Genomic DNA, 12,500 nt, shown 5'->3' on the forward strand with positions numbered 1-12,500 from the left:
TTAGTGAGGCGCGATGGCCTCATGGTTAGTGTGCTCGACTCCGGATCGGGTGGTCCGGGTTCGGGTTATGGCTGGGGACATTAGGGCCGTTTACACGAGAGAAAATAAGCCGCGGCTAACTCTGGCCGTGGCTTACATAAGCCGCGAACACCCTGTATAAATGGTACAAAATCTACGCTGCATGGCTTTCTCAAGCTGCGTCTTATCCTGGCCTGGGAGTTTATACTCGTATAAATAGTTCCTTTCGCGGCTTACGTAAGCCGCGACCAGAGTTACCCGCGGCTTATTTTCTCTCGTATAAACGGCCCTATTGTGTTGTGTTCTTGGGCAAGACACTTCTCACGGGTGTATAAATGAGTACCGGCGAAATGTTGGCGGTAACCCTGCGATGGACTAGCGTCCCATCCAGGGGGGAGTAAAAATACTCCTAGTCGCTTCATGCCGGCCTGACGGGCCTTCTAGGAACGTAGCGGACTTTACCTTTACCAGTGTTTATTATGTCACGTTCATTTTCACCATCTTCGTTCTATGCATTCGTCTTCTTTTTATTCTTCAGGGATTTCATCATATCCTCCTGGCACTTCTATGTTCAGTAATCCATTTCAATAAATTACTTCTTCTTTGCGCTTTGTCGTTTCCATTCCAAGTTCTCTTTCAAGTGTCCTAAAAAACTATTCCTCGTTCTCCTCTCCGAATTCCTCTCTAGTTGTTTAGGAAACTCGTTTTCAACCAGTCCACGGACCGACATCCCTTCGGTATATTTCCAACAACTGTTCGAGTAAAAATGTGCATCTAGAGACATAATAGGCTACATCTGGACAAGATTTTAAGCAAAATCCTTTTTTTTTTGGGGGGGGGGGGGGTTTGGGATTAGCTTTGACCACGAAATTTCGAAAATGGTTGATTATCTCTGACATGCACTCTTAAAGCGAAGTCAAGAGGGCGCACCCATTTATTTAATTTCAATGTAGTTAATATACAAAGCAAGAAACTGATATCTTACTGCAGATGAAGTAAACAAGTAATCTTAACTTCAGTATGACGAGGATTTCTGTCACAGAAGCTTGGAAGTAATATTCGTAGTGAAGTCGAAGTGTCCTGTCTAATATCGGTCAGAGAGTGAAATGGAATGGCAAAGTACTTAAATGCATGGGCCCATTAGAAGGAGCTTTCCTCACCCATACCAGCCCTATGAGACAACCTTTGCGCGTATCTTTCTATTTTTAGAACATCACAAGTTCTTCGGCTCTGCACGCACTCTCTAGAATGACCAATCAGAATGAAGTTATTGTTATACGAAGACAAAAACAGCAAAACCAATGTATGGAAATTGTTCAAATTAATGTAAATGTGAGTCTCCTGTTGATGGATTAGTTCTAAAAATAGAAAGATACGCGCAAAGATCGACTCAAGGATGTAGTGCAAATTAAGGGAGGCTCCTATACGTGACTCCTGCTTGATGTAACTGACATATATATATTGTCCTGACTGCTGGAATGAACTTTAGGAGTGCGCACTTTCAGATTCTACAGAAAAGGAAAACCGTCGATAAATTAAAAAAAGAAACTTCAAAACAAACCATCGATTTACATATATCCATCAAAGGGGAAAAATAAATTGTTTCAGTACTAAAGATAGCAAAATTTAGCTTCATTTCAAGTTATGTTAAGTTTATTTTACTGCCTGGAAAAGCGTTGAAGCAGGCTTGCTTTGTAAAGTGAAATGAGGTATTTTCCGAGAGAGAGAAAGTGCGATCAACCCCTTCGAAAAGCGTACTTAAGCAGATCAAGACATTAAATACGATAACGCGATGAAGCGTCATTAACGACAGGAAAAGCTAAAAGCACACAAACCAACGCAAATCTCCACTGGTCAAGAAAAACCAACATGGATTACAATGCAAACTGGCAGCGCTTCTTGTCTTGTTTTATGAGAGTGAAAATGTTCTTTCCAAAGAAAATGAAGTCCCCGATTAGCTATCAGAAGACGAAACCAGTTCTGTGGTCGCGACCACACCCAAGCACTTCTGTCAGAACAGCGCTACATGCGCGAGGCTTAGTTGTCAACCACTCAAAACTTAATGAGGACATAGTTTTTAAGTGGATGTAGAGGTTGTTAACAAACTGACTGCTGAACCGATCTCAATTGATGACGAGCAAACTCGTCTGGCGTTAGACAGCAAAATCTATTATAAGATGGCCCGTACGGCCCCGCGCGCTTTCATTTTAAACTGAGAAAATCTCCGTATGAGGGCCGTTACGCATTAGCACGAGCAGGGCCGGAAAAAACTGCACGGCCCTACTAGGAACACGTATTGCCATGACTTTGGGCCAAATATTTTCCCGTACGGACCTCACACTCAGTCAATAAGTACATATTAAGAGTCAATGGGTTAAGCAATAAACAGACAACTGTAATTGTCAATAAAACGCCGAGAAACTTCCATAACAATCCTGAATACAGTATATCAGTTTAATGTTCTTATTGTAATACCTCTGGGTGGCAAAAAAAACTCTCATCAAAGTCTATCCTATAGCATCTTTGTAGTCAATGAGGGCTTGGGAGCTATGACATCGCTCACTTTTAGGTAAAAGAAAACACGACAAAAAGAACGCAAAATATGCTTATATCATTCCAACCATTTTATTTTTTCCTTTCTCTAAATTTAATGTACTTTTTCCAAGACTTTTTTCGTAGATTACCGACAAATAAATATTTGTGTTCTTGGTCAGTTCCATATCACCGGAGATTACTCAGGCTCTGCAAAGTGATGAAAGGACAACGCAACTGGTGAGAATAAATTTCCAGCATTTCAGGCTTTACATATGCATTGGACGCCAGAAGGGAAACGCAAGAGGGGTCGCCCCAAGATCACGTGGCGACGGACAGTGGAGAAAGGAATCAAGGAGGGGAGGCATCAACCTTATGGCAAGGGACCGGCAGAAGTGGAGGAGCATGTTGCTGCCCTACATGCTACTTAGGCGTAAAGGGCATGAGTGAGTGAGTTAGTGAGTAAGTCAGGCTTATGTCATAAAAGTCGAACAATCAGGCAATCGAATATATATTATCATGTACAAAACAATGTGACCATGTGGCCATCGGCCACAAGAGCCCCGCTTCGTTTTCTCGAGCGAAGGCCCCGTCGACTAAGAGAAACTATGGGTTCTGGGAAAGAGAATGGCTCTGGTCAGTTCTTGCTAAAGCCCATTCTCTACCCTTGAATTAACGATTAACGTTAATTCGTAATTTTCTCTGATTTTACTAATTTAGAACACTGAAAGCTTAAAATGCAATATGGGAAATGGACAAATATTTTTTAAACGACAACCCAAGTGTATGGACACAGGACTCGAACCTGGGAATGCTGATCAACCCGTCACCTAACCACTTGACCACCACACCGCTAGCTGCTTAAAGACAATATTAAACACACAATATTAAATACTGTGCAATAAAAAATTGGAATCACCGAGTTCCTTTTTCAGACAGGAGGCACTAAAGCCAAAATAAAGGGTGTTTTGCAAGGCTTTCCTGTTGCCATGGTAGCCTTTTAGGTCATAAAAATGACCGCATCTTGTTCAGCAATAATTGATGTTTTACATGGTACCGTAACATTGCTGTTACGTGATAAAGTGTTGTAGTGTCAATCCTTCGAATAACAAGGTCTCTGGAAAGTTTTGAAACTGGTTTGAGCCACCTTAAAATCAAAGCTTAGGCCTAGTAATTCTTCAGTAGCGATATTCTATGGGAGAGTTAAATATATGTTTTTTTGAGAGTGCGGTGTCTTGATTTTCAGTGTTGAAGAGGAAAGAAGCGGTTCCTATAGAATAGAAGCTCCAGGTTCAAATCCAATCCACTGTTATGATTTTAATTTCCTTCTTTTCTCTGCTACCACAACTCCTGGGACACAGTGTCCTAAATTAACGATAATAGTAAATTCAAAGCAAATTACGATTTGACGATAATCGTTCAATTAGAGAGGAGATCATGTTGGTTCTTGTAGCCGGACAAAAGCCTTTCGCTTGAACCGTCTTTCCTTCAATCTTCACAAGATTTTATTTACAATGGCGAGATGTTGGATAGCTCTTTTCCTCCCTGGTGCTTCGTTTGTGATCTACCATTTTTCCTTTTGAATGAATATTCGCGTGATTTGCGACAACGTGAATTGCAATATTAACATCTTGCGGTCCGAAAAACTCGCAATCGTCCCAAGCTCCAGGCCGGCTTAATAGCTCAGTTGTTAGAGCAGCGCGGTCCTGGGTTCGAATGTCGTTCAAGCCTGGGTTTTTCCAGGCCTGGTTTCAGCTGCTTAAGTTGCTCATGTAACTGCGCTGATCTTTGTAACTTTCATTGCATCACCATTCCGCAGCTCAAATATATGACTAAACTTTCACATACGGTATTCTAAAATCATTGCAATTATCATACTTACACTCAAACTTGTACACCATGTTGTTCCATTCCTTTCCAACCAAGTTCTTGTAGCAGCCAGAAGGATTCTTGCCATATCGATCATAATTATGACCCGAGTTCTTGACAGACCTACACTCTCCATAAAAGTGGAGTCCAAAGTACTTTTTTCCTGGAAATGATGGACATATTGGTTAAGGTCACACTTGAGAGAAACACAGTGTAACGCTGGTGTTGTTACTACTTTCGTGTCAACTCTCGAATGCGACCGCAGCCTTTCTGGTGTTTTGAATTCCCAAGGGAACACTGAACAATAGACCTTGATGTAGTATTATAGCGTTAACTCCCTAATGCCACCGCAACCATTGTCAGCATACTTTAGAGTTAGCAACGCACACCTAACGTAATGTAAACTTTGGTCTTATCAAACGAGTTGATAAAATCGTAAAGGGGATTTCTGAGCGGACATTTCGAGCGTTAACCCTTCGCTATTTGCTCTGACGATGGGCAAACGCTCGAAATATCAGCTCGCAATTCTTAAGGTCCACCTACGCAGCACGACCGTTTGTTTAGAAACTAACTTATTCATGGGTCGCTTTGATGAATACTTAATATAGACTGGGGAACAAAACAACCTCGTAGTTTTACTCATACAATGATTGCGTTTCGCAACGTGCAAAATCTGGTATTCGAATCAATGGTTTTGTTTTTCACTGCCGTAAGTGACATGATATTTGCAGGCAACAGTTAGTGGGCCGCTAAGAAAAGAAGAGTGGATTGCAATTCGTCCGAATCATAGTCCTGAAAGAGACGCAATAACCCGCCTAACCTGCGTAACAGCCGGTTTGGTAAATTACAGACGCTTCTTTCCGCTGGAGTACGTTGGCTTTCGAGGGACCGTTTGAATGTAATGGCCGCGCCAAAAACCTGGAGTCCCTTTCTCGAAAGTCCCGAAACTTTTCGGCACTTTTCCGTGTGTCACAGTTCCCTCTATATCTCAAGAAACGAGAGGTTTTCAGTCGTCATTTCTGCTTTTTGTTATCTTGAAAACACCTCAGTTTTCTTAAATACGCGGATGGCAGTTTCACAAATGACTTTTCCGGCCCGAAACGTTTTCGGGTCTTTCGAGAAACGGGCCCCTGAACCGAAGTCAAAAGAGAAAGTCACAGTGAGGGAGGAGGAGACGAGGAGAACAGGAGCGAGAATCCGCCTGCAACCCCACATGATTTTTGAAACTCCCGTTCGCCAGCGGAAGGGGAAGATATCGTTCCCTGCCTCCTCCTCAGGCGCTTCGATTTCAGTCGCAAAGCAGAAGCAGGTGAGCTAGAAGCTCGAGAAACTGGGAACGAGCATGCGAGGGATCACGGGAAGGAGAAAGGAGAGAGGCGCCTTTTCCCCTTCCCTTGGTCCTTTGAGCGCGCTCTTGTTCCTCGAAAAAAAGAGAGACGTCTGGGAACGAGGCAGTATCGTTCCTAATAGGCTAGTTTCGAATGGTGCAGCAACAAAAGAACAGTGTCGAGGTTCAGGGGAATAATTAGCATATTGTATTGTTCAAAACAAAGGAAAATGCAAATTATTCCCCTGAACCTCGACTCTGTTCTTTTGTTGCTGCACAATTCGAAACTAGCCTATTGGCTAATAAAGTGTCAAAAAAAAATCCGCCTGTCAGTCAAAATTCACTGCTCCCTTTTGCAAAAGTGTAAAAACAAAACAACGGAAAAAGCCGATGATCTATTTTCAAAAAAACCTGGAAACGTCCTTGCGGAAGCTTGATCGAGGGGCTTGGATTTTCTGGTGTTCTTAAAGAAGATGTTCCCACTGAATTAGGCAAAAGCTTCACACTTGAGCTTTTTCTAAAAATATAGTAGAAGAAATGTGTTCTGCATTTTAAATTCATCACATCTTTGGAGAAGTATCGATGACCAGATTAAAGAAGCCGAAGAGTTAGGAATTAGTGAAGTTGTAACCATTGGGAAGTTTCATCTACTTTTCGCATCGGCAGGAGACGCGTATTTCTCAAGGTGCTGAAATGTGTAAAAATTGTCGGGAGTACAGTTCACGTCCATGTTTCTACTGTGTGCGATTCGTCGACAATCTTTTGTGGAAGTTGTTAAAATCTCAGTTCGATCTTGTAAAAAGCATGAACTGTACTCCCGACAATTTTTACACAAGGCGCGCTATGTTGGTGGCTAGTAGACATCAAACCCGTGTTCGTCACGCATGATTGGAAATGAGAGGTTCCGAAAATCTTGTGAGGTTGATTGCCGGCGGTTTCTCGCTCCTTCTCCTCTTTCCCTTCCAGTTCGGTCTGGGCTTTCGCTCGCGGGCCATTACAGTCAAACGATCACTCGAAAGTCAACGCATCCCGGTGGAAAAAAGCACCCATAATTCACCAAAACGCCTGCTACGCAGGTTATATCCTTCCCTGCAATGAAAAACGCAACCTCTGACTGGAACTTAACTTCAGAGTCCTCACTTTTATGGAAGGCGCAGTAGAACACCTTTACTATATCACTATCGACTCGTCCAGACTAGAAGCCAAAACTAGGGACAATAAGGTCTGCGACGGCGACGGCGACGCCGACGAAAACGCGACCTAATCTCGTTCACGGCGTACAGTGTGGGCGAAGTAGCCTAAAAATAAATTGAGAACGATTCGTTCCAGAGTAAAAATAGAGATTTGTACCCCTGCATTGTGTTCAAAATCCCAAATTAGGTGTTTTCCGGTCGTTGTTAAGCAAATTACCGAAAAAATATATGCTAAAACGCGTGCCACACATGCAGCACGATAATGTTTTCTTCTTTTAATCAATGATATTGTTGTTTTTTTGTGGCGTTGTCGTTCCCGTCGTTTTCTTCTTTAACTTCTTAATGAAAGAGTCGTTATCACCACACTCTGTACTTACCTCTCCTCATGGCTTCGTCTGCGCACTTTTCTACGAGCTTTTCCAGATGGTTCCAGTCAATGTTACCTCGGAAGTTTATCAAAAGCTCAGGCATGGCTCGAGCGTGGAGAGGCCCATCTCTGAAGCATCCAACAGGCTTGTAGGTGATTCCTAAAGCCAATAGTTTACTCCAGTTATCTATCTACATGTAAGTCGGTCATTAGCATTCGATGTGCGTCGTCAAGCCTAAAGCGCTTAATCATTTTTGCTCTTAAGCCCCGAGCAGCCCTTCTCCTGCTCAATCCATTTAAAGTAATGCGAATCCTCCCCCCCCCCCCTTCCCCTTCACCCTATGCACGATATAATTACCGGCGTGAAGAGTGGAAAGGAAAAGCTGCACTAAGAGGGTTCCTCTTAGTGCAGTTGTCTTTATACAGGTAGGCCATCACTAGCTCTCTGGTAAAAAGGCGTGCTCTAGTTTACAAGATAGGAATGACTTTTACCTATGGGGAGGTGATCGTAATGGTTTGCCTAATTACAATAGTTATATGAGCAAAAGGCTTCTTTCACAGCAACAAAGTTGTACTAGTGAAGCCATTTCACTGTCAAAGTTGAGGTGCAGAATTAGGGTTGAAGTACGGTTTCGACGACGGGATGGCAGGTAGAACGTCAAGGAACGGGTATTTTTAGGGTCCTTGGGTCCAAGAGTGGGTTTATCTCGGGATACTTGTCCCGAGGGACGTTCTACGCGATCACTGCTTACCCTCTGGAGTTGGCTCTTCTGAAGGTTCTTCTGGCGATCCAACTGATACAACTGGTTTTGAGACGATGAAGTACATGGGATAAAAAAAGGAAAAACGTATTTTTGTAATAGAAAAACGGGACAATTATACTTCAAGCAACGTTTGTATAAGAGAGAACGATTGTTCAAGGAAGGATGTTGGCCTTTCTATGAATTTAATCTTGACAAAGCTACGTGTAGAATCGTTATCGTAGCAGAGACAAGGAAAAACGAGTCTGTTCAAAACGGATGAAACAGAAGCAAGCAAAGAAACAACAAAATTAAAATGAAAAAGACGTCATTGTCGACCGGTTTGCTCAATAGGTTGAGCATCGGACTACTGTGCGGGGAGGTCACAGGATCAAAACTCCGGCCGGACTAAAGGTGGGCAGACACGAGGGGTCATGTTGCAGGAACATGTTGCAGCGACAAAAAACTTGTGTAGTGCACACTGAGGTGACATGTAGCAGGGAAGTGTAGCGGGGACACGTGGCCGAGACAAAATCACAACATGTGCACACACTTTCAGGGATATGTTGCAGCTAGCGACATGTCCCTCGTGTGAACTGATACTTTTATAATTGTGCAACACAAATTTGGGGGTGATTTTGTCCCCGCGACGTGTTCCATGAGGTTTAACAAATTCAGTGCACTTCGTGAGACAAGTCTCTGCAACATATCGCTGGAACATGTATCCGCAACATTTTCATCTGTGTGCAAATGTTGCGATTTTGTCCCAGCTACACGTCCCCGCTACACGACCCTAATACATGTCACCTCAGGTGACACCTCAGGTGTCGCTGAAACATGTCGCTGCAACTTGTCCCTGCAAGATGACCCCTCGTGTCTGCCCACCTGAACACTCAGGGTCTTTTAAAAAATAACTGAGGGCAAAGTGCTGCCTTTATAATGACATCTGGAAATGGTTAAACAACAAAACCGTAGGACCCGTAACACAACCCTTCAATGTTCCTAACCCTGTGGAAGGTAAAAGAATCCACATACTATTCGTGAAGAGTAGGGCATGGAGTTACAGGTGTTGTGGCAAAGCTAGAGGGCCGTTGAACCAGTTTTTATGCCATGTAGGCATTTTGAATTTAGTCGCATGATAGTTCCTAAAATTCTTTTTAACTTTTCTTAGAGTGTTACAACAAATTGAATATATCAAACCTTCATCACAGTCTTTTCCCTTCCATCCAGCAGGGCAAGGCTGACAGCTGTACCCATCCTCAGTAATCTTGCAATTGGCTCCATTCTTACAGAGTGACCTCGAACATTCATCAACTTAAAAAAATAAAAATACAACAATCAACTTTAGAGCGGTTTTCAATTGAGTATCAAAAATAATTAGCGAATTGCTTTGGTTTTGCAACACTTCATTCAAGTTTAAGTTCAAGTTCATTTATTCACACTTATTCAACTACAATACAACAACAAAAAGAGTAAAAAAGAAATAAAAACAGAGCTAGCTATACACTGGCTGCTACCACAGAGCAGTTACAAGTGGGTGGAGGTTATGTTGTGCTTATAGAAACTAGTTATAAAGGTCTGGCTAAGTTAATCACACGTCAAACTATCAAGTAGAGAGAGTTTGAATTCTTTTTTTAAAACTTTCAAAGGGGAGACACTTAATTTTTATACGTATTGCTTCCCAGGTCTGTGATGCCACTACGCTAAATCTTGCCATGCCATAATTAGTTCTAGAAAATGGTCTGTATAGGTTTTGATTAGTGGCATATCTTGGTCTCATAATTATGGACAGCCGAAGCTGGTTGAACTAAATCATAGAGAGCAAGAGGCATATCCTTTTTTCGATCTTGTATTTTATGCACAAGAGCGCCAATTTTTAATTTTAAAATATTCTCTAACTTTAAAATTTTTAATAGTCTAAAGTACGGTGTGGGACTTTCTCTTTTGTTTGCAAAAAAGATGCCACGAATACAGTTATTTTGACTTATTTTGATTTTATGTAACTTAGTTTGGTATGCGGTACCCCAGCTCATTATTCCATACGTCAAATACGGATATATGAGAGTATAATACAGTTGTTTGTGTGTACTCATAGGCATGCAATGCCTAAGCTTAAATAAAATTCCAATATTTTTTGTTATTTTGTTGTTAATGTGCTGGAGCTGAGCATCCCACTTTAGGTGCTCATCAATAAAGACACCCAAGTATTTAATCTGCGACTTTTGTTCTATACTACACACTGTTATACTGATATTTGTTTTCTTCTTAGGTGAAGTAATTATCATGTGATTTGTCTTTTTAAAATTAATGGATAGCATATTTGCTGCACAAAATTTTAAGACCTTTCCAAGTTCTTCATTAACAACTGATTGTAATTGTTCGGGGTCTTTTGAAGAATAAAACATATTTGTATCATCTGCAAAAACCCTAAAAGTTAATTTCATCGAGGACCTAGGCAAATCATTAATATACAAAAGAAACAGCAGTGGACCTAGTGTGGAGCCTTGAGGCACGCCACATGTGATGGTTTTCAGGCTGGATTCTGCATTACCAACTTTGACATATTGTTTACGATTAGTTATATAGTCTGAAAACCATGCATGGGGAAGTCCTCGGATCCCATATTTATACAGTTTTTCTAAAAGAATATGGTGGTTAATTGTATCGAAGGCCTTCGAAAAGTCTAAAAGATACCACATGTTATTTGTTGATCGTCAACTGCTGATTTTAATTTCTCCACAGTTTCTAGAATGGTATATTCAATGGAGTATCCCTTTCGAAAGCCAAACTGGAAGTCAAAGAGTAGACATTCTTTTTCCAGATAGGACACAAGTTGGTCATATACTAGTCTTTCCAGTACTTTACTAAAGGGAGAAATAACTGCTATTGGCCTATAATTTCCTAAATCAGATACACTGCCACTTTTAAATATTGGGGTTACTTTTGATATTTTAAAGATTTCAGGAAACTCCCCCAATAGTATTGACTCATTATATATTTCAGTGAAGGGTGCAGAGAGCTGTCCACTTGCAAGTTTAATAAGTTTGTTAGGAACATTTAGGGATGCTTTATTTTCTTTTAGTCCAGCAAATAATGTAGATACCTGTGTTTGGGTTACTGGAGCAAGATAAAAACTGTTTGATGGTGTAGATTCTATGTATTTCAAGGGGTCTGTATGATTAGCTTTGATTTCCTTTGCTAAAGTTGGCCTAATATTTACAAAGAAGTTATTCAGTGATTGGTTAAAAGTTCTCGTGCTACTTTTTCCACCAATCAGAAGTGAAACCAAAACCAAACGTGGCTCGCGCGTGCACATTTTCCCGGGCTTTGCGTAGGCTACGTGTAATTACTTCAAGTTTTGATTGGTTGACTGGATTGTCTCCGTCCTTTTTGATTGGCCAAAGTAATTACTTCGGTTTTGGTTTTACGACACTCGATTGAAACTCGCTCTACAATTGTCTCAAAGTTTACGTTATTGGGAATCTCAGTTTCATATACTACGATCACTAAAATGCTATTTCAGTCAGGGTTATTTCTTAAAACTATGAAAATTTAGTGATATGCTTTAAATAGTCTTTTCGCATGTGGAGCTCTTTTCGTTCGATTCTGCTCTTTTTGACGCGGTTCACGCACCTGAGCTCCGCTATAATTCCTTATTCCTGAGAAGTAAAAAACGATGAACCGTGAAGAAAGCACTGCTTTAGCAGTTCGTTATAGGATGGGCGTTTTTGTGTCTCGTTACATTTACTCCTCACGGATAATTTTCCCAAAAAGTCAGCATTTCAGGTGCATGTGTGAATCCCCTGTTCGTTACATAAGTTCCACTTTTAGAAGCGGGGAATAATATGCATTCGTCGATGTCCGGAAACTGGGGAAAACTAAAGGTTCTTAATATTTCAATGAAGCTTTTCTTTAGCAGTATCTTTATACGAGAAAAACATTTTGTGATGTCACAATACCTTTCTCACAAAGCTTTCCGGTAAAACCGGCATTGCAGTTGCACGTGTAACTTCCATGCTCGTTCACACAATTCCCATTATTTTTACACGGAGAAGGTGATTTACATTCGTCAATATCTTGAGAAGGGAAAGAAAACGTATTATTAACCTTAAACATACGGCATTACTTTAACAACACTCTTGCAACCGTATTGCTTTTTGTTGCTATTCACACTACCTTTCTCGCAGAGATGCCCAGCAAAACCAGCATTGCACTTGCAAGTGAAAGATCCGTTGTCGTTGTCACAGATTCCTCTATTTTTACACGGTGCTGATTTACATTCGTCAATGTCTGAAAAAGACAACAGAAAAATAGCGGAATAAATCATTAATCCGATTAGTGCTAACGCATTTGCACCTTGTACAAGTAGTAAGAGTACCGTTCAGTTTGCTATAGCCAGATGTTAGTATTGGATTGTGAAAAATCAATCATGGAAGTTTATTGACAAAAACAAG

General features: G+C 41.2%; 1 protein-coding gene across 12 annotated transcripts in view; it reads right to left on the minus strand.

Annotated features, from left to right (window-relative positions):
* Positions 1-2,624: 2,624 nt before the first annotated feature.
* LOC138043810 (fibropellin-1-like) overlaps positions 2,625-12,500 on the minus strand; it is a 23,178-nt gene continuing 13,302 nt past the window's right edge. For 8 of the 12 annotated variants that reach the window (XM_068890278.1, XM_068890277.1, XM_068890272.1 and 5 more), the window contains 7 exons: positions 12,223-12,336; positions 12,006-12,122; positions 9,247-9,360; positions 8,059-8,109; positions 7,317-7,466; positions 4,433-4,582; positions 2,625-2,760 (listed from right to left, as the gene is read on the minus strand). In XM_068890278.1, the coding sequence (XP_068746379.1) occupies positions 2,759-2,760; positions 4,433-4,582; positions 7,317-7,466; positions 8,059-8,109; positions 9,247-9,360; positions 12,006-12,122; positions 12,223-12,336 (698 nt within the window). In that variant the 3' untranslated portion in view covers positions 2,625-2,758. Of the gene's footprint in view, positions 2,761-4,432; positions 4,583-6,559; positions 6,836-7,316; positions 7,467-8,058; positions 8,110-9,246; positions 9,361-12,005; positions 12,123-12,222; positions 12,337-12,500 lie in introns of those variants that run through there. The other 4 variants (XM_068890275.1, XM_068890270.1, XM_068890268.1 and 1 more) reach the window with 3 other exon arrangements.

This window comes from Montipora capricornis, chromosome 3, assembly GCF_036669925.1.
Source record: "Montipora capricornis isolate CH-2021 chromosome 3, ASM3666992v2, whole genome shotgun sequence".
In the NCBI taxonomy this organism is placed as follows: Eukaryota; Metazoa; Cnidaria; class Anthozoa; order Scleractinia; family Acroporidae; genus Montipora; species Montipora capricornis.